General features: G+C 30.9%; 1 protein-coding gene across 4 annotated transcripts in view; it reads left to right on the top strand.

Annotated features, from left to right (window-relative positions):
• Positions 1-22,315, top strand: part of LOC130664075 (growth factor receptor-bound protein 14-like) — a 242,030-nt gene that overhangs the window by 32,314 nt on the left and 187,401 nt on the right. For 2 of the 4 annotated variants that reach the window (XM_057463782.1, XM_057463783.1), the window contains 2 exons: positions 1,268-1,494; positions 1,544-1,699. In XM_057463782.1, the coding sequence (XP_057319765.1) occupies positions 1,290-1,494; positions 1,544-1,699 (361 nt within the window). In that variant the 5' untranslated portion in view covers positions 1,268-1,289. Of the gene's footprint in view, positions 1-1,267; positions 1,495-1,543; positions 1,700-11,416; positions 12,031-17,661; positions 17,956-22,315 lie in introns of those variants that run through there. The other 2 variants (XM_057463785.1, XM_057463784.1) reach the window with 2 other exon arrangements.

The following is a 22,315-nucleotide window of genomic DNA, read 5'->3' as shown; positions in this document are numbered from 1 at the left end:
ATTTATTCTTATTCGCAAACTCATAGAAACTATATCAATACTTACTTCGCTGTTGAATGACTGCGTAATGGACTGTCTTGAATCTTATGACACATCAATATATATTAGATATGTCACTTATGACTTTGCACATCAATAACATCCTATATAGGGTATCCGAGACATGACTGAGTACCTGAAAGATTCGAATGCGGAAAAAAAAATCAAAATTTCGATTAGCATTGAAAATTTTTATTTTTTCTTTTGATCCTACGAATTTCCATAGGGGGTAATTTTTTTGATACGGTTTTTTATACGAGAGAAAATTAGGGTTTCACACGAGACAAAACGAGGCGAGAATTCGAATTTCCAATTTTGGAAGTGTATCGTCTCGGTCTCGTCTCGTAAAATCTCGATCTCGTGTGAAATCCTAGAGAAAATCAATAAATTTTTGGTTAAATCGATTGAATCTGTCGTAAAAAAATTTATGATTTATTTTTTTTCTGTTCACAAAAAATTGAAGCGAAAAAAAATTTTCAGGATCTCAGTTTTTTAAGTCTTCATAAAAAATAAAATTCAAAAAATTTACTCAGCAATTCTGAATTTGCCATATTCTGGCTTAACTTAAAAATTTGTTTTCCAATTTGAAATTTATATGCATCGACGCATTGAAGGATAATTTGAGAATTTGGTAAAACCCAAAAATTTTTTTTATAAAATTCTGATTCATTGGAAATTTGAAAATTATATACGAGGGTACCCGGGTCAATTGAGGCACATTAAGGAACGTCTAGAAAAAAATGTATTTTTAAACAAATTTTGAAATTTCTTTCCATTATAAATTTTTTTACCATAAAAGTGAAATAATATTATGTAAAATAACCAAAATCAATATAAACAAATTTTTTCCAACGTACTCTGGTGACTCACGTAAAGTTTCATCTCACAAAAGTAATACGAAATGGTAAAGGTAAACCAGTCAACAAAAGTTTTGACTCAATAAGTCTTTTGTGGTAATTGTCTTTTCATGACAATCATATTTTACTCTTCGTTAAACTTTCTTCATTCCTTTTCAGAGATAGGCCAACTTTATTAATTGTATTGTATGACTATCTCAATAGAATTCCGGCAAAATGTCAGTATCATTTACATAATTTATTATTGATTTAATGGAAATTTAATACAATTGTTGGGTTAATAAAAATAAACTTTAATTTTTACAATAATAAAATATATAAATAATTTTTTACTCCCACCGGTAAAATAGATATTTTATTTTATGTTGCAGTTGCTTTTAAGCTCCAGCTGATATGGCAGAAATTTATCGAGACACAGTAGAGTTTGAATTAATACCAAGTGCAAGTACAAGCACGAGCACAATTTCAACAAATTTTGAAAATGATGATTACAACGAAATTATGACAATGAATAAAAAAAAACCAAAAATAACGACGTCAGCTGAATTAGGAACCAATATATCCTACCATGTGAAAAAAATCACCAGGTTATGCTTCAGTAAGTTTAAAAATACGTATGTTTGAATTTTAATAAAAATTATGTGAAGAATCAACAGGATCGCGAGTGGTGGACTCGCGTTGTCCATCTGTCGGCTTCAAGATCCCGACAATGACAACAACGCCAGCAATTTTTTGTAGTTTACTGCTCGATGATCCTCGTCTTCTTCTACAACTACTTCTTCTCCTAATTGCCATCATAACAGGTATCTTCCATCATTTATATATATGTTTACATATTTGTAATTGTTTTTAGCTCGCGGAATAATATTCAACTTTTGAAGATTTGCTGTGCCATTTCTTTCCTTTTTTTTTTCGTTCAAATTTTATTGCTTATAGTTTCGGGTTTCAATACCCGGGTTTCAAAACTCGATGACAGAAAAATTTTCGGGCTGGTTTTATTTATTTTTTTTTTTATTTTAAGATTTTTATGAAAAGATCGATCGGTCGTATTTACCATAGTTAAAAATAAATATATTTATATATATATATGACTACATAATAACTTAAAATAATTATTTCGCAGCTATAGTCTGTAATTTTACACACAGTAAAAAATATTGTGTATTTGTGTCGAAAACGGTTTGTGTTAAACTAACACAAAGTTTGTGTCACTTTTTGTAACATAAAAAATGTGTTACACACTCTTTATTAACACATTTTGTGTGTTACTGTGGAATTTTTTGCGCCCTCTTGTGGCGATATTTCAACATAATCTTTGTGTTAAAAAGGGGTTACACAAAGTTTGTGTCGAAATTTCAACACAAATTTTGTGTCAACCGTTTTTAACACACAAACTGTGTTGATTTTACACAATATTTTTTACTGTGCATAATTTTATGTAACAACTTTGAGGGATCAATTTAAAAAACTTATAAAGTGTTTTCATGTACTCAATATAATTAAACATTACATAGTCACAGACTCCGATATATATTCATCGCTCTTTTTTCTACACGGTACAAAATGTACGATTTAGAAAATCTATAATTTGAGCGAAGAATTTTAAAAAATTTTGTTGTCGGTAAAAATTAAATTTTTTTCTACCGGTCAATTTAAAACTTTTACCAAGTCTAAATTTTGATACATTTTTCAAGTAGTATAGTATATTTATATACATGCACATGCTTGAGTATTAAAATGAAATTTCTAAAAATTTTTCGGTTTTTCGAAAACGCGATTTTCGATAATAAAATTGAAATTATTTTTTTAAAATTCATACCGAAAATTTAAAAATTTCAGGGGATTAGGATAAAAAAAATTTGAATTTTTTCGCCTCTGGTATTTTAACGTTACTCCGCATCACACTGCATTTCCATATATTAGTATTCCATGAATACAATGTTGCTTTCATTGATTGTTACTTTGTGGTGAAGTCGAACTAAGTTGGTCGGATACGGCTGCTACATAGTAATCATCAGCTAAAGAATAATGATATTTTGAATACCCAATCATAAAAGCCTTCTTCTCAGTCTCCTCAAGTTTTAGTGTCATTATCGGCGTTATTATTCGTTAGTAATACTAGGGTTTGCAACAAACTAATCTTGAAATGCAGTTTCGAGTCTGCTGATGTTATGTATCCCTTTTCTTCGAGCCATCAATGGCAAAATTAAACTGAATTATTGTTGCATGTACTCAATTATCCATCGAGTTTCTGTGCATGCGGGAAACAGACATAAAAATTAGAATGTGTGTAATAATCGAAATAAGACGTAAACACAACATGAACATTGGTCGGAATGTAAGAAATTGGTTAATTTTTTTTTTCTTACTTCCTATACATTATAAATACTTTCTAACTCATCACTCGACGTATTCGAAAGCTAAATAAATTTTTTCGTCTGTTAAATGTCGGTCCAAATACTTTGAATTCTTCATATTTATTTAACTATCACTTCCATTTTATCATTTAGAATTTATGATAAATTAATAGAAAAATTATTTTGTTGAAAAATCCCATTATGTTTTTTCCAAGGAGTAAAAATTTTTAGCCCACAGAAGGATGGGGTAAGTTGCCCATATCAGACATGGCGGCCACTCAAAAATTTGGATGTATAAAAAAAATCTTTTTCCTAGCAGCCAATTTCACTCCACATTTTTTTAACTTCCCGCTAAGAAAATTGTAAATTTTCAAAAATTCGGTAAGATATTGGTTTCGGTCCGATTTACGAAAATCGAATTTTCATCAGATGTCGACGTTTTGAGGTCCTAGGAAGCTATTCTGACTAATTTCAAGATGATGTCCGAATGTATGTATGTAGGGGAGGGTGGGGCAGAGCGGCCCCCCTAAGCCAATTATTACTTTTTGTGGCTTTCAACCATAAGATCACTTTACTTTTGTCCTATTTCGAACAAATTTCTGGAGATTTTGCCAATATTCTGAAAAAAAAAATTTTTTTTTGTGGGGCAGAGCGGCTCCCTTCCAAAAAGTGATAAAAATTTTTTTTTTCGTTTTTTTTTTTTTTTTAAATTGTTTTCATCATTAAGAATGTATTTCTTTCTCTTGACAACTATTTTCGGTTTGATATTACTCGAAAAAAATTTTTTAAGGTGTAATAAATCGTTTACTCTCGATTACCTTAATTACTAATTGTTATTTAATAAACAAAAAAAACAATTCTATAGTTTTACTTTATTTCAAAAATTTATCAACTAAAAAAAAAATTTTATTTTTATAAATTTTTAGTGACCAAATTTGCCTCTTACATAGAGAAACGGCCGAAAAATATGGAAAAATAATTTTTTCGGAAGTTTCGGCTGGTCCATTTTGCCCCAGGTGTCATGCGTAGGGCTAGAAATGTGGAATTATAATAATTTTTTTTTTAATTTGACGATAAAAATATGAAAAAATCACTTTTTCTAAATTTTGGACTTGTCCATTTTGCCCCAAATGTCATGCGTAGGGGTAAAAATGCGCAAACATATCGGATTTATAGTAATTAGTCGAAAAAAAAAAATTTTTTTTTTTATCTCAATTTCAGGGGGGCCGCTCTGCCCCACCCTCCCCTATGTATGTACGTATGTAAATACCTGTATCTTTTGAACGGATGACCCAATTTTGAACTTCAAGTCGTCATTCGACGCGGCTTGTCAATATCTTGAAGCTGTGAGAAATTGAGCTTGATCGGTAGGGCTCGTTCAGAGATATTCCAAAAATAAAATTTTTTCAACAATGTTTTTTTTGGATAACTTTCATTTAAAGCTCAAGAAGCTCGAAAACAGCGGGGAAGTTTTAGGGCTGGCCCGCAGGGTCAACCGATAGACAGATTTTTTTTATTAACTCCTTCCTAATTCAAAAAAAATTTCAAATAAAAAATTTTTGAATTAAATTCAAAATTCAAAATTTTTTTTGTTTTTTTTTAATACTTTTCTAGAATATATATATTCGTCTGAATGATATACTTTTAGTTACGTCAGTTTATTTTTTTTTTAAACGTAAATTAATTATTTTATTTAAAGTATGACTTCAAAGTGTACTTTGACCTATGACATAAAAAATTAACTGATAAAACTTTTGGTTTTCATTACTCTACTTACATATACTTGTTTGGAGTTTAATAATCTATTGTACGAATATTTACTGACATTTAAAGAGTGTTTATACACTCGGCATTGAAACAACAAAAACAAAATAAAAATATAGTATTGTCTGCGCATAGTTAACAAGAACACGTTAACGTGTAGCACCGTCGTAACACTTTATAGTTACTTCCTGTTTACTATCATTACAAGTAGTCCATGACTTTCTTTAATGTGTAAAGACTCTCGTCAGAAATCTACATTATCCTTAAAATAAAAAATTTTTTCGTGTCAACGAAAAAAGTGTCAGGTTGAAAATTTCAAAAATTTTAGTCATTCACTTATTACGGTTTCGCGATGCTCAGCTTAAGTTAGGTCAGGTTGGGGATGATAAAATGGCCGGGCTCCTACACAACCATCGAAGATTGACGTATCGATTCTTGATTTCCGGCGGCCCACTTTCCAGTTTAACCGTCTCGTCATTTTAATTTCAAATCGATGCCATAGACACTGTAAATACCTTTACATTACAAAGTCTGATACATGTTGTCGTTAATAAAAAAATTTATTCGTGAATTAAAATTTTAATTTAATAATATATTGAGTATCAAAAAAAAAATCAAGACTAGAATTTAATCTTACGCTTCATTATTATTATTATAATTTAACCACAGACGGAGCATCAGCTTCAACTTCATCGTATCCCATAAAAAATAATTCGCATCCCATAAAATAAATCAGGATATCAAGTGTATAATTTAATCCTTTTTTTTATAAATTAATTAATCTCAACATCTAATATATTATAATACTCATTAATTTCTGAACAATGAACTGAAGTGTAGGTGTATATATTTAATACTCGATATTTAAAGTCGTGGCTAAAAATTAAAAATAATAAATAATTAAATAGACCGAGATTGAAAATAAAAAAAAAGTTTCTTTACAAAACTCTGCATTGGCAATGAAGTGCTGGAGAATAATCGCGTATGATATATATTATATATGTGGTACCCATCCAAGTGAAGAGACACCACACTGGGGACAAAGACCTCATATAGAAGGGGAGACATGAATGGATTGAGTTTCTAGTTTCCTGTGGCTCTTCGCATGCGGTGAGCGATCGAAAATGTGAGTTGAGTAGTCGAGCAAAGTAGAGTTGAGTTGAGCTGTCGAGTCGTTGGAGTGTAGCCCCTCGTGCGCGCGACGAGTGCTGTAGGGTCTTCGAACCGGTACCGGACCTTCCCTAACTGTGTTCACGTAGAGAATTAACCAACGCCTTTACATTTAGCTTTGGCATTGGCTTCACTACTTTGCATTACGTTAGGTTTTGTTGGCTGGTTCGATCGATTGATTGGCAATCGCGACGCCGACTAGACACAGCCCGACCAGAAATCTGCCTCCGATGCTGGAAGTTTTGTTGAATTTCTCGATCGACGTCACGACGAATGGACGTCTATTGTACTGCAGATAGTCCTTATTTTGTATTCCATATGTTTATAATGCAGCTCCACCCAAGGGTGCATATATATATTATATATGTATATATATATATATAGATTTATAGATGAAGAATAGAAGGGAACTGAAGATAATCGATGTCGCGTGCAGTGCGGCTGCATACGGCCGCTGAATGCAGCTGAGACAATCTTGTAAAAATATAAATTGCGTATCGATTGGTTTCTTAGAATATACTTTATATATGTATGTATATGTATAGATGAATAATTATGTGCATGGTAGGATTCATGAGCATGAGATAGCAAATTTATAAATAGAATCGAGGTATGTATATTTATAAATAGTAGTGATGTTGAAAAGTTTATGCGTTTTCATGGCAGTGCCTTTTGTGTTGTCTGGGCAACATACAACGTTTACGGTCGATGGTTCTTGTTATCATTCCATTCTCTCTTTATCCATTCCGTCTTTGTCTTTTCTCGTTTCATCGTCTGGCGCCGGCGTCCGTAGAAACAGGCGTGGCACGTGAAATAACAACCTAAAAGCTTCACTTACTAGCTCATCATCATCAACATCATTATCGTCATCATCGATTATTGATATCATAAGTATACTTGATTGAGTCGCTCGAAAAATATTTATGGGCAGTTACGGTGCAGGGTAAAAAATTGCATCGCGATAAATTACGTTGGATTTTGGATGATAAAAAAAATATAAATGTTTGTTATTGTAAAGTAAAATGTATGAGAAACGATTGTTGTTAAGTATAGGAATATATGATCAATCGGTTCGAGTTTCCGCGAGACGACGCATCTGAATGCAGGGTGTGTCATCTGGGAGGAGTCCCAGAGCCAGACATCACGCATAGAACTACTTTGGACTAGACTACGACGATGGGAGAACACGCTGGAGGCTTTAGGATCTGAGAACCAGACACTACACCGTGAGAGAGAAAGCGAATTTATAGTAGAGAGAATGTAATGGTAATGGAAGGAGCTGGTCAATATCCTCCAGCAGAGCGATCGAGGAGCTACGAAAATCCCAAAATGGCGGTATACTATACATCGTATACATATAGAATTCTCTTGGAATCACCGTCGGTGGCCTCGTCCGCCTCTGCTCAGCTCAGCTCAGCTCGTCGCCGAGTAGAGGTACACAGAGCATAGCAATAATATGTACAAGGTTCAAGGGACGGAAGAGAAGTGGAGGCGGGGGTGGTGGTGAAGGTGGTCTGCTGTGCGTACCACAACCGAGTTTATACTCCTGCTGCCGCTGTTGCTTTATATTACGCCAACCCACGTTGCATTGTTATCACTCTGTCTCACTCTAGACTCGAGTTATCGATCGCCGCCAGCACCACCAGCGTGCTCGGTAAAAACACGTCCAAACCTACTACGACTACGACACGAGAACGCGGGCGGCTCTTACTCTCTTACACGTGAGCTCAATTCACCGGGAGTTCTCGCGCTCTTTTCGTCTGGCCTCGTTCTCCCTCGCTCGCCCGACCCCAGCCTATATCGCTTCTCTTCACCAGCCGCGATTCACACTCGGCGCGGTATCTCGGTCTCTGTCTGCCGGGGGTCTCATTCTCGCGGCCACTGATATCCCGTGCCGATGTACAGTACATACTGTGAGACTGAGTAGTATAGAGTAGAGTAGAGACAGACGCGAGCAGTACGACGTTACTACTATGACCCACGTGGCGCAGGCGTGGGTTTGTTGTCTCTCGGTCTCTCTCGTTGCTTTGTGCACCAGCTGATTACTCTCTCTGTCTTACCAATCGACCTCTCTCTCGCTCCGTTTTATACTCAGTAGTATATATCGCGTATTGCATATATATATGTATATATATAGAGATGTAGTAGAGCTCGGGCAACGGCCGCTGCATTTATTGAACCGACTCTCTACTACTCTCTGTACACTCTGTACTCTCCGTGCTCTCCTGTTGGTTTCAACCCCACTACAGCTTCCTCTGCATCGTCACTCGGTTGCTTCTTACTACTATACATACTACTTACTCCTTACTACTATATATGTACATATTATATAAATATAAATATAAATTTATCTGATAGTAAGACTAAAATCAACTGTACGCGACTACAATGAATTGTCTCAGTACACCAGTTTCTTCTCAACTCATTCTCATTCTCATTCTTTATTTCATTTCCTCTCCTTACATTACTACATAACATAACATACGTAGCGATAGCACACACTGTTTTTTTTTCCCGCCGCTTGTTCTTCCTTCCGTCTGATCTGATCCTCTATCTCACGGTGCAGAAGTGAGTATACTCTAAGCTCGTATTTTATTTGCTACCACTTTTATACTCTACATAATACTATTATACATTCTATTGTATTGCTCTGTACATATATAAATATATAAAAATAAATAGACAGTGGCGCGTATGTCGCTCTAGCCGTTGCTGTTTTGGTATAAAGTGAACTGGTTTTCGGTGCTGACGCAGATGCGATCCACTAACTATACGATAGGACACTGATGCACGCTGATGCAACAAACCTCTTCTATTGTCCAACATTACTCTATTATTAATGTTATTATTATTACGTTAGTTATATCACCGTACAAAATTTATCAATGATAATATTGGCATTGGCGGTTTCGAGGTCTTATCAACTCGGTCACGATCCCGGTTGATAATTACGTTCATTCATTTCTCCGCTAGCAATTTTAAATTATAAAATAAACCGCTCTTTTTTTTCCATCATACTTAACTCGTTATCTGAACACTGTATTTATAGCTTAAAATTATATATTTATTTATAAATATTCCTGGAAATAATGACGTCACACCACGTCAGCGGATAGTATCGCACGGAATCTCGTTTTTTATTTATCATATTTTAAAATTGCATTTGGAGTCAAGAATGTGTAAACTAATATATTAATAATATGATACATAAATAAATATGTATATATATATATACATGTGTATATTAGTAAACTAGTTACATATACTAGTATAAAGTATAGTACAATTTTATTTGCCGTTATCCCTCTATTTCATTCTCGTCCCCTTAACATTTCTCAGAACTCTCCACTTAAACTCTATATTACTCGTACTTATCGTAGAGTATATATATATATATATTATATATTTATATATAGTGCTTTTTCCCGTCATACGATGGACAGTTAGCTATATAATAGTAAAACATGTTTGGTGTTTAATGCGCGTGCGCGTTATTACATTTGGAGCCCGTGAAATTTACACCAAATTATATATACATATATATATATGTATATATATGTAAACCGTTATTTTACAACCCAATGCAACTGCCTAACGAAATCCCCTTGATCCTCAACCCCCTTAACGTCATCGGCGCACAATTGTTCATGAAGATGTGCTCACTGCGCACACCCGACATACACCCGCCCTTGTTTGTATCGTATCCAGGACCTACGCCACTATAACCATTTGTATTTCTTCCCTTTCAGTAAAAATAATATTTTAAAAACGAGTACTCCGAAAATTTTATTCATTTTTTTTTTTCATGAATAATTGAAAGCTTTAAACCCACACATCAGTGTGTAGAAAAAAAATATTAAAAATTTTTAGCATGTGCTCAAGATTGTAAATTACTGAATTAACAATTGCAGTATTAGAGGTCGTAAGGTAATTTAAAAGATTTTAAAAAAATAATTGTAATTTGTACGTGAAAGGTAAATTTGATTCCACGCGTGCGCGACACACCCACTTGAACACGTGTGTAATAAACGTAAACACTATTTATTACTATTTTCTTTATCATCTTTACGTCTCTTTACTCACATCAGCCAACGGCGTTCGTTAAGTTTATAATTTTACACCGACAGTTATAGTAACCAAAGTAATCAACTATAAATTTGTCCTGCTATTTAATGACGTCTAACGTTTAATCCCAGATTAATGAACATCTAAACACCCATACCCACATATATATAGATATATATATATTCCGTAGTTATATCCCGGGAAAAAGGATCAGGTCGTTATACTACGAGGAGCGAGGATATATATAAAACATACTCAAGACAGGCCTACGCCTTTGCGTCGGCGTCGTGGTGGGCCTAGTCTTCTCTTTCTGTCTTTCTTACTCATTTTATATATACATATATATATATATATAAAGACGACGACCGGGAATGCAGAGGAAGTAAGTGAGGGACGTGCGAAGAAAGGGGTTAACAACGGAAAAAGAGACGAGCTGATGATAAAGAGAACAAGATAGTAAAATGGAAAATACATAAGACATAAAGGATAGAAATCTCAAGGCGTTACCCTTTCAAGTACCTCCATATCAATTTTAAAGGGTAACGGTAACCAATTTACTATTTTATTTTAAAACTAAAATTTTAAATTTACTTTTTCAAATTTATAATTTCTCCCCACAAAATTTTTTTAAATTTTGTGCTAGTACCCCGCGAAAATTTAATTGCTTGTAATGTAAGACAAGAGGAAGCTGACGTTTTCCCTCCAGGTAATTTTTGTTTAAATAAAATATTTTATTACCAGACAAGTCTATTAATTCAAAAATGTTTTATGTTTATGTTACGTAACGCAATACAAAGGGTATTTGATATTAATTACCGTCTTGTCTCATTAAACGCATATTTATATTTATAATTTATACAAGTGCGTACTAGTATTATATGTGATCATTGGCCCTGCGCGGTTCATGTTGATGTGATGTTGAATGTGTGTGATCCTCCTCAGACTTGACTGGATATATAAAGTATGGTATATGTATATATATGTATATATATATATATGTGTGTGTGTGTGTGTGTGTGTGTGTGCACCAGTAGGCGAGCACGACAGTGTTTTTAAGTACGTGGGGCTGCTGCGGCTGAGTTGTGAGCCTGCGAGCCTGTGAGCGCTCGATGACTGGATGTGAGGTGGCGGGAATTGTCGGGTTAGTACTACGCGAGACTCCACGTGAGGAGTACGCTCTGTTGTTCTTGTGCCCGACGCTAGGTGTCCAACGTTTAACCGTTCGTGACTCTGTTGCTTTTGTTTACAATCTATTCCCAGTTACAGTCACAGTTACAGTGACTACTAAACGCGATAGCAGATACCGAGCAGTGCTCCGAGTGTTATTGTTGTGTACGCATTCCCTTTGCTCTTTATATTTATATTTACGTACTTACGCCATTCCGGTTCTACGTCTCATCTTTCTTATTCGATATTTTTATTTTGTTTTATTTATTTTTATTTTTCTGAGGGCTAAGAAAGTGATGCAATTCCGAGGTTAGATTATCGATTACTACAATATACCTTTCAAACGTTTTTGCGCAGTTTATATTTTTATATTACGCGATTTGTACTTAGTTTTTTTTTGTTTATATATTTATAATAATAATAATAATAATAATATATTGTGGTTATTTAAATAATTGAGTTTTCGGTAAAGTCGCGGTTGTGAGTGTGTTTTTTTTTTTTAATTATTGTGGTGTTTTTTAAATTTATTTGTGCCAGTGTCAGTGTTGTGTTTTTTTTTTTTTTTAAATTGAGGATTAAGAATTCAAACTTTTTACTTCATATCAGTAATGGTAATAATTATTATTTATTTTAAACTGGATTACTTTATGTTAATTTGTGAGATTAAAACTGGCGGTTTTTTTTTAAATTTTGAAAAATAATTTTTCAAATTTGTTTATTTTATTTTCATGATTTTTTAAATTTTTTGTTGGGTGTCTGAGTTTTGGTGCGTGAAAAAATTTTTTTTTGCTGACGGAAAAATAAAATGGCGGGATTTTCAAAATTAATAAAATAACTCGTTAATGTTTTTTTTTGCTGACAAGTATAAAAGTTTGTTTATGTCGTGAATCGAGTGTCATGGCTGAAATTTAAACGGAAAATTGTAACAGGATATATATATTTATTATTACTTTATATATAAATATATGTCTTTTAATAAATTAATAATACTTATATTGATGAGCTATAAATTTTAAACAAACGTATTTGGATTATTAGGTCAGTCATATATTTATGTTTTGCTAGTAAATTATTTCAATTGATATTGGACAGTTATTTTATTTATTGAAAGGTAAAAATAATAATTACGAGCATTTTTCATTAAAATTAAAACGACTACTGTGTAAATGTGAGGCTTAGAACTTTTTTTTCCATGGCGGGAAATTTAAATTTGAATATCAGGTTCATAAATTAAATTTTAATTTTTTGTTATTTTTCATTAAATCTAGTGACACAGCTAAATACTTTACAAAAGTACATGTATATAAACTATATATACACTATGTCGTCATTCAACGTAATCTTTTAAGGTCCGTAAATACTCGTACTTGACATACGGTAAAGAATTAACGGAGTACTTTAATACTTTATTAATTTAATTATTTTAAAAGTATACTTAAGTTTTATTTTTACCATAAAATTAAATTTTTTTGTCTCTTTGGTTATTGGTCCAAAGACAGTAAAGAGTAAAAGTTCAAATTTCATTTGAATATCGATAAAATTACCGTGAGATCTTAATCGATAGTCTGACTCATTGAGTTCTAATTAAAAGTATTCGATTTGAATTTTGGCGGGAAATGGTGTAGGAAAATCCATCGCTCTTAAAATTTTCGGCGCAAAATTTGAAATCTAATTTTACCGCCTAGAACAAAAATTGAAAGTTTTATAGGATAGATGTTGACGCTGCACTTTATTTTTTAAACGCAGGGATAATTTTTTCGAACGAGAAATTATAGTGTTAGAAAATAAAAGTATAGTAAATTACTGTAATAGCTGAGGAAATTATAAACAGCTCAGTCCAGAAATTTTTTTTAATGACTTAGATCATTGGTTCGATAAATTAAATTTAAAATATTAATTGTTTTGGCGCCAAATCAATTATTTAAATTAATTTACCATATTAACCCAAGTTTTTCAGACTAACACATATTCAAATATTAATTCCCATTCAATAAGTAATCGTCATCAATTTATGATCCTGAACTCAGCAGATAATTTAAAATTTTCGGATTTTTTTTCAACAAATCAATCAGAAAAAAATGCACTTGTGAAGAATTTAAAAAACTACAGGTGCAATTTTTTCAAATTTTTTTTTTATAATTTACTGTCTAAAATGAAATCCAAAAATTATTAGACGTCGGCTAACTTCAGTTTCATATTAATTTGCATTGTTATTCCTCTAGTATATAAATAATTATTTAAACTACAGACAGTAATCGTTTTTTAAAGACAGTAATTAAATTTTTATTGTCTCCAATAATTGCCGAGTTTTTTTTTTAAATTTTCCCATACATCTGACAATTTATCGCTGCAATTAATTCTCTTTTTTTTCACGTGTAGTTTCATTAAATTGGAGTAGACCAAATGATTAACTTTTAATTACGAAAATCAAAATCTCATTATTATAATTTATGTTTCATAAAAACGCAGCTTAAAAATATAATAAATTTTTCAAAAATAATAGATAAATTTTTTCCGTTTGATACTTAATAAAAAACCGTAAAAGCTTTCTAGTTTTTATCTATTTCCTTTTTTCCGTTGCTGTTTCTTGATTCTTTTTGCTCTTCGGAACCTGTCAAGTTCTATCGTCAATTGTATACCTATATATTTATATAGACAAAATTGTATCAGATTTTCTGTAAGTGTATAAGAATGCAATTGAAAAAGGTCGTGACTTTTATTCTTAAACTTTATTTTTATTATTTCACACTATTATTTACCTCTTTATATATTTTTTATCATCGATTTTGAAATTTTTTAAATTATTCATCCTTAAAATGTCTACTGCGCACCGCGAAAAAACCGTTGGATTGAATACTAAAACGTAGGCGAACTGTGGAGACAAATAACTCGTAGAAAATTGATAATTTTTTTTTTTTGGTGTACCATTATTTTATTTATGACGCAATTGTTTTTATTGTCGACCTTAAACAAGCGTATTAGTTTACGCAAACAAAAGCTGTGATTTCCGTTTAAAAAACTACATCACTAATATAATAACGTGTGATTAATACAATCTCAAAGATAACGACGTAATTATAAGTTTTAAAAAGCTATTTATCTGTCAGACTGATAAGTGTCGGAACTTTTCTACAATATTTCGAACATCTATACAGAGAAAGGCTTAAAAATTATCAAGGACTGTATGGCTTTCATACTTTCAAATAAATTATTGCCTTTCCTTTCTCTTTTCTCTCTTTCGTATACTTTCTTCTTCTTCCTCTCCATCTTCTTCTATTTCCACTTCTGCTTGTTAATTTTTTTTTTTTTTCATCTCAAACTCCTTAAAAACCTTGAAGTTTACGGTTCATTTTATTTTATTTCATTCAAAAAATTAAATCCACATGAAAAATATTTATATATATGTGTGTATATTTATACAGTGACAAGAGACATTAAACAGGATTTAGAGTAACATTAAATTTTATTGTATGTATTTTTCTATCAACTACTCGGATCGTAATTTAACGTATCGCGATACCATGAACAATTTGTTTGATTGTCTGACGTGATTCGCGACGTATAAATTATGCGTTTCAAAGGCTGTGTCGAGTGTGTAGGCGTGCAAGTTTAAATAGTAGTTTGTACTCAATAGCGCATAGTTAGAGTTTATATCTCTTATACTCTTGTTCTCCACAACCCTCTCTCTATTTATCTCTCGCGTTTTCTCTGTTCAGTAGACTATCATGGCTATCAGTGTATGAAGAATTGAAATAAATATCATCAGAGAGTCAGTAGTTGTTCATATATATGTATATATATATATGACAACATGCACACCGGACGCTCACGTTTGACGATGAGTAGAGAGTGGAAATGGATATCGAATCCGATTAGTCGTTTCAAATTCGCTGGTTACGTTATAAAGCTTTTCCGTGTGACATGCCAATAAAATACTAAATATAAAATCCATCCAATCAATCATCTTTATATTTTTTAATTCGTCTCAACACAATACTACTTTTATAATCAGTGATAATTATTATTTATGTTTAAATGATAATTATTTAGCCGAAAACGACAATGTTGCCTTTAAGGGGTAACGGTAACCGATTTTCAATCAAATTTAAATCACGGGCAAACACTGGAAACCTAAAATAGAGTCTTTAGCGTTTTTTGAAACCTTAATATAAGGCTACACTTTCTATCAGTAAATTTTACAGAAATAACAAATATTACAGTTTCAAACTCGATATTGTCGATTTAAACTGTAAAATTTGCTGCTTAAAATTGTATTCATTTTTTTACCATTACAAATTTCTAAAATTACAGTTTAAGCTTTAATGTTTAAAGATTATAGCCCCGAAAGCCTTTTTTACTGTAGAAACTGTAATTTTTCAACTGGTCTTTTTTCCGTGTAGAAATTTCGTATTTTCAAAAATTCTAATTTGTCTCCAAGAAAAGTTGTTTTAAAATTCTCATTTAATCTACACAAAAAAAAAAAGTTCTCGACTGAAGGTAAATATTCTTGATTCAAGAAAATTTTTTTGGAGACCTAAATTTTCTCAGATAAAGTAGAAATCTTCGCCAACCACGACGAATTCTCTTGGCTCAAGAAAATCTTGACTTGGTTCCCGAAAACGTTTGTCTTCAAAAATATTTTCTTGACTCAAGATATCTGTTTTTTCTGTGTACGGGTGCAACAAAGATAGTCCCGTTTATTTTTATGAGTGTGAGAAAGAGGTCCGGTAGCGTATTTCCTTAAAATACCAAATTTTAGTACTATCACCTTTGAGCACTCGTTTGTTGTGCCTGCAATTCGGTTATGGCAGGAGCTACCATCAGACGTAAGAAACACCCATTCTCTTGAAAGTCTTAAAAATAAAGCATTTGAATTCTTCTTAAATCTATAAATTGGTCAAATCTCATTAATACTAATTATATGTTCAGTATGCATATAGTACTCTATGTGACAATGTATATAAATTAATCCTTGGCATATAAATCCAATAAATAAATATTTCCCGGTAAATTAACTTACCAATAAATATTTAAAAAATAATCTTGAGCATCAGGAAAGTTTATTTCTTTTAATCTTTCTCACGCTCAGATGATCAAAAGTTAGTCTTGCTTATCGTTTTTTATTTAAAATGTTTTTTTATATTTTTTATCATCTCCAACTCTCTTTCTTTAACATTCCGGTGCGAACGAGTCCTTGTCCATTGGATGTAACAAGGACCTCCCGCTTGTTTGCGGTTCTCCGCGGCGCCTTTTGTTACGCGACGCGAGCCTGCACCAGCTTCTCCTTGTCTTTATATTTATATTTTTTTTACCCTCCTCCTAGTATACCGTACTATACATATATATAAATGTTGATCCTTATGTAGTGAGACAAAGAAAGTATAAAACGATGAGTAAATAAATAAAAATAAAAATTAAATTAAATAAATAAAAATAAAAAAAAAAAATTCTGTAGAAAAGAGAAAGAGAGAAAGGAGAACTCGCGGTGTGGTCTTTCTTCTGTGTGCGTTCATGTATGAAAGGGTGGGGAATCCAATCCATAGGTAGAAGGGGTAATCGGAGAGCGGTCGAGAGTAATACTAAAAAAATAAAAAACAAGTCGTAAACAGACGCCACCGCGTGGCTGTGCGTATGTCCATGCCGATACCACGCTGTCCTATATGTACATATATTCATATACATATATATACGCATATATATGATGTTGTTGTTCAGCCCCGAAAGCAAATGAAACCAAGCCAGACACTCAACTCAACTCGACTTATATCAACTCTACCGTATCGTGTTGTTATACGTGTCTCAGTTATTTTTCTTAGACACAACACAACTACATGTTATAAAGACTACTTTGGCTTTTCTTCCTCACATCTATACCGCGTACACACGCACATTAAACAGCCATATAGATAATATTGCTATGCAGCTCTGAAAAGCCGCCCACGCAGTCTATTTTCGTAGCGACTCGATTAGAATAACAACATTACAGACTCGGTATGTGTTGAGAGTTCGTAGAAACGCTTTTATGATCTCGAGTATATATATTATATGTAATATACATTATTATTATGATATATTATTCACTTTAGATGAAGCTTTGTCTCGTTCTTATTAAAAGTTTATTTAAAAATTTAAAAAATTTATATTTTACTTGAAATTATATCGAGTACATGAAGTAATCCAGTAGTTTAATCAGTAATTATAATTATTGTGATTAATTTTGTAATTTTAATTGATTTTTAAAGAGAGTGGAAAACGACTATTGGAAATTGGTGATGACGTTTAAAGTTAATTGATTATAAATAAAAATTCGATCGATCTTTTCGTAAAACGACAGAAGATAAAAATAAACTAATATAGTGTGATTGTTGGAATATTATTTTTATATAACTATACAAATATATAAATAAATAGTTTATTAACAATGTCACGTACTGACGATATTAGTTTTTAAACGTGAGTGCTTCTGGAAGAAGCGTGTGCCAAAATGGATTATAAATTTATGTCTAATAACAACAATAATTATCCTACACATCATCGTGAGTATTAATAATATATATTATTTATATTATGATAAACTGTACACTTCAAATGCATTAAACTTTTTTCCCAATCACTGAATTATCGGTCGTACTGCGCAATAAAAATTATACTGTCAGAGAGCAAACTAAAATGAAATTCATGTGAAATGTTTCAAATTTTATTTATTATTTAACTCATGACGTTTTTTATCTCCGTGTCACGTAAACACGATAAATTCAGTGCCGCAATTCATTGACTTGATTTTACACCAACTTCAAATTTTTGTAAAATCGTTCATTCTTTTGGTCATCAAAATAAATTTTAAACTATTCTCATATATATCGAGTGTTTGAAGTGTGCATTTTTTTATGTACCTGAAGATCGGGACGTTTTTCACCCAACGAAAATGAAAATAATTCACGAAATTTGTGTCTAAAGGCGAATTTAGGGGTAGTTGGGGGTGGCCTGTCATTTTCGGGTGGGTTGCGAAAAATTTCCGAAATCTAGATCCCTTAGATTTTTAACTTTTCATTTCTTTTTTCTTATTTTCGTTCCACGAAAAGCGTTCCGATCTTCAGGTACATATATTTTTTTATATTGCTATTTATTTAAAAATTTATTGAGGTTTCATATGTTCATTTAAAAGTATAAGTAAAATAAATGAACATAAAAAACTCAAATATATTTAAATTGTGCTTTTTAAATTTTTATTTATATTTAATTATTTAACTGAATGGACATAATCTCCAATAGTTATCACTGAAATTTGTCAATAATTTTTCCGATAAACCATCGACTCTTTTTCCAGATCTATACAAAATGCTGCGCTGTATTATTCGTTATAAATTTTTTTTTATTATTATTTATTTTCTCTTTTTATACATGCATATGTATAAACATTGTCTATACTCGTTCAGTATTCCCCCGAGTTTATCATCAGCGTACGCACGAAATAGTTGTCAAATTGCTAGGTACCTCTCGATACCGGGTATAATAGACAGTACATACAATGACATACTTCACTAGTATGTACGCTGATAAATATTTAGCTCGCGAGTACTTTGTCACGGCTTGTAGATCATCGTGTTCATTCTCATTCTCATTTAGTCTTCTATTTTTTTTTTTTTATAATTTTATCGACTGCATGCCCATTTTTTTATTTTATCAATAATTTTATTGAATCATTTTTTAGTTATCGGTTTGATAAATTCTTCATTATTTATTTATATATTTTTACGACATGCTGTAGATTTAAAGTTACTGTGTACAGCTATCGTATTTTTTTTTTTTTTCTTAATTTTGTTTATTATTTAAGACGTTAAACTCTTGCGATAATTACATCACATGGTCCTTGAGTATCGTCCCTTTGTTAATTTATTTAATAAATATTTAAATCTTATTGGTTGATATATTTTTTGAATGTAGATTTGTATTTTTAGTTGGAGATTGTGTTGAAATAATTTATCAAGCTGATTCACAATAAATCAGTTCAAGTGACTCGTGGACACTAACTTTAGCTTGTGTCAAATAAAAAATTTAAATATTTTTATAACATAAATAATATTTTTAAAATAGCTCTAACACTTTCTCTCGACACTGAATTGATTCTTAGAAATCTTAAATAAATGTATACATAGTTATATGCTAATTCAAAAGATTATCTTTTAAAATCAATTGAGTCATCAGCGGTGATGAAATTCAGACAAATTTTATTTTATTCCATGGGAAAATAACTACTTAGTAATTTATGGTATAGGAATGTATGGGAACTTGAGTATGACGAATCTCAAAAATTTTGTTTCCTTGTTTTCAATTTTTTAAGTTTAAATTTTGGGGGGTTAAAAAATGACTACACAACCGGAAATTAAAATAGAAATTTTGTATCTATTTTAAGTTAATGATAGAATTTGGAGTTTTATGGGAAAATCCGAAATTTAGAAAATTTAGAGTAAACAGAAATTTTTTTTTGTGCGATTGAATTTAAAAAAAGAATTTTTTAATTCAAAATTCAGTATATATATTAAATATATGTGCCTAAAAATCGGAACATTTTTCGTGGAACGGAAATAAAAAAACAAAATGAAAAGTCAAAAATCTACTAGATCTAGATTTTGAAAATCTTTCGCATAAGTGCTAGTGTGTCCGCCGAAAATTGCAGCCGACCCCAATTACCCCTTAAGTCACCTTTAAGCAGTCAAATTACTAAAATTTTTTCATTTTCGTTGTGCGTAAAACGTTCCGATCTTCAGGTATATTTAAGTATAAGTAAAGTAATCAACCATAGTAATTAAAATGAAAAAAAAAATATAGACAAATAATTTTATTTTTAGTCCGGTCTGAAGAAATTTTTTTAAATAAAAATTTTGAAAACACGACTTTTAAAAATAGATGAAAATTTGACAGTAATTGAAATCCTCAAAAATGAATTACTCGCTCAATATATTTACATACATTATATATTGTAATATATGAAGATAAAATTAAAAGTCTATCAAATTCACTAGTTACTGTAATAGTGACTAATTACGTGTTTGGGCTTGTTAGCTCATGATACCACAGAATAAATTAAACTTGGCACTCTGCCAAACCTCAATGTTTCCTTGGTTCAAAATTTGCTTACAGTTTCTTGTACCCATTTACACTCTTTTTTATTTTACCAAAAAAAAAAAAAATTAAATACTGTCATTGGCCCCTTGGGACATTAGTCTCTTGTTTTTATTTAAAAATTTTCAAAATAAACCTTCACTTCAAAAATTCAAACTTTTCCCGCCAAAAAAAAAAAAAACGTTTTCCAATTCAAAATAATATTCTTCTAAAATTTTATTTATAATTTATTATTCACTAATAAAAATATTTTATAAATACATATATATGTATATAACCATGTATTATAGAATACATATATTATAAATCTATATATTCGTAAACATCATTAATCTTTCAGAATAAAAATAAAATAATTTTTGTTTCCATAATAAATTTTAAAATAAATTCATTTTTAAAATTACGAAACATTAGATTTTTAAAAATATCACGTATTCTACAAATATATATTGTTTAAATTTCGTAAATAAAAATAAATAGCTTAGCATAAAACAAGTTAAGTGAATAATTTGATGGTTGAATAAAACCGCATTGCGGATATAACTTTTAGTATGATGATGTAGTCGGTACGATGTTAGCGATAAATTCATATCGATGTTAGTTTTCCCGGTATAAATTTTATAAAATAAATTTATCATTATCATTATCATTATTAAAGCTCAGTGAGATAAGATGATTGAATTGTAACGCGCGTTAGTTTAAATTAATGGCAAAAGGGTCAAAAGGTAACAATTTATGGCGCTGGCATATAATCAAAGTTGTTTGATTCATTCACTTAATATATACACACTCAATTGCACACCACTGGTTATTGATTGTGATCGAGCGTAAACACTTATTCTACATCGAGTATATGTTGTTTTTTTATTTTTTTAAATTTAATACCGTACATTATTATTCAATATTACTTTATCATTTTTAAAAGTATAAAATATATAATTTGCTTGGTCATTTTTCTTACTTGCAAACTATTCATTACTTATATTTATTGAACATGACATGACGGACATGAGAACGAGCTTTGTTTATATTTTAGCTCAGTGTACTTTGTAAATATATATATAAAGTTATATAACAAATTGGTTTATTTATAAACTCCGTTACAATGCGGACATTGTTTACGATCGTAGTAATTATTTATATTATATTTTATTTAAAAAACCATAATAGAAATTATTTATATATGTAATATGCACAGTATGTAATTTATAAAATTATTTTCTCGGTTATTTATTTTTTTTGCGTGATAACTAAAAAAAAACATACGTGTAATCAAATATATTTCGTCATTAGTCATCAATTTGATTGTGAAAACAACATTAAATTATTATTATAACTGATTAAGAGAAGAAAAATAAGCCGGGGAATTTCCAATTTAAAATTTACGACTGTTTTTATTTTTTTTTTTTATTTAAATATTTATTCAATTCGATATAAAAAGTATTATTCGATTTAAATTATACATGACTATTTCATAAGAATTACGTTTGTTATCAAGTTGAGGTATAATTTAGTTGAGTCTTGTATGTCTTTTCAACAAAACTCAAGAGAATGACACGTGTCTGTATGTAATTAAGGTCAGGAAATAAACAACAATGGAGGACGAGGACAAGTATTCTCGCTTTTAACACAATAAAATATATGAAGCTAAGTTTATACTGATGAGCTTTATTAGCAAATAAAAATTATTCAACAAAACATCTGGATATTTTTTTATTTTATTTTTTGCACACCTCCCCGTCGAAATTTAAATCGTAGATTGAACTTACTAGA

The sequence above is a fragment of the Microplitis mediator genome, chromosome 2, assembly GCF_029852145.1.
Source record: "Microplitis mediator isolate UGA2020A chromosome 2, iyMicMedi2.1, whole genome shotgun sequence".
NCBI classification, from domain to species: Eukaryota; Metazoa; Arthropoda; class Insecta; order Hymenoptera; family Braconidae; genus Microplitis; species Microplitis mediator.
This window is presented reverse-complemented; position numbering and strand designations above follow the sequence as displayed.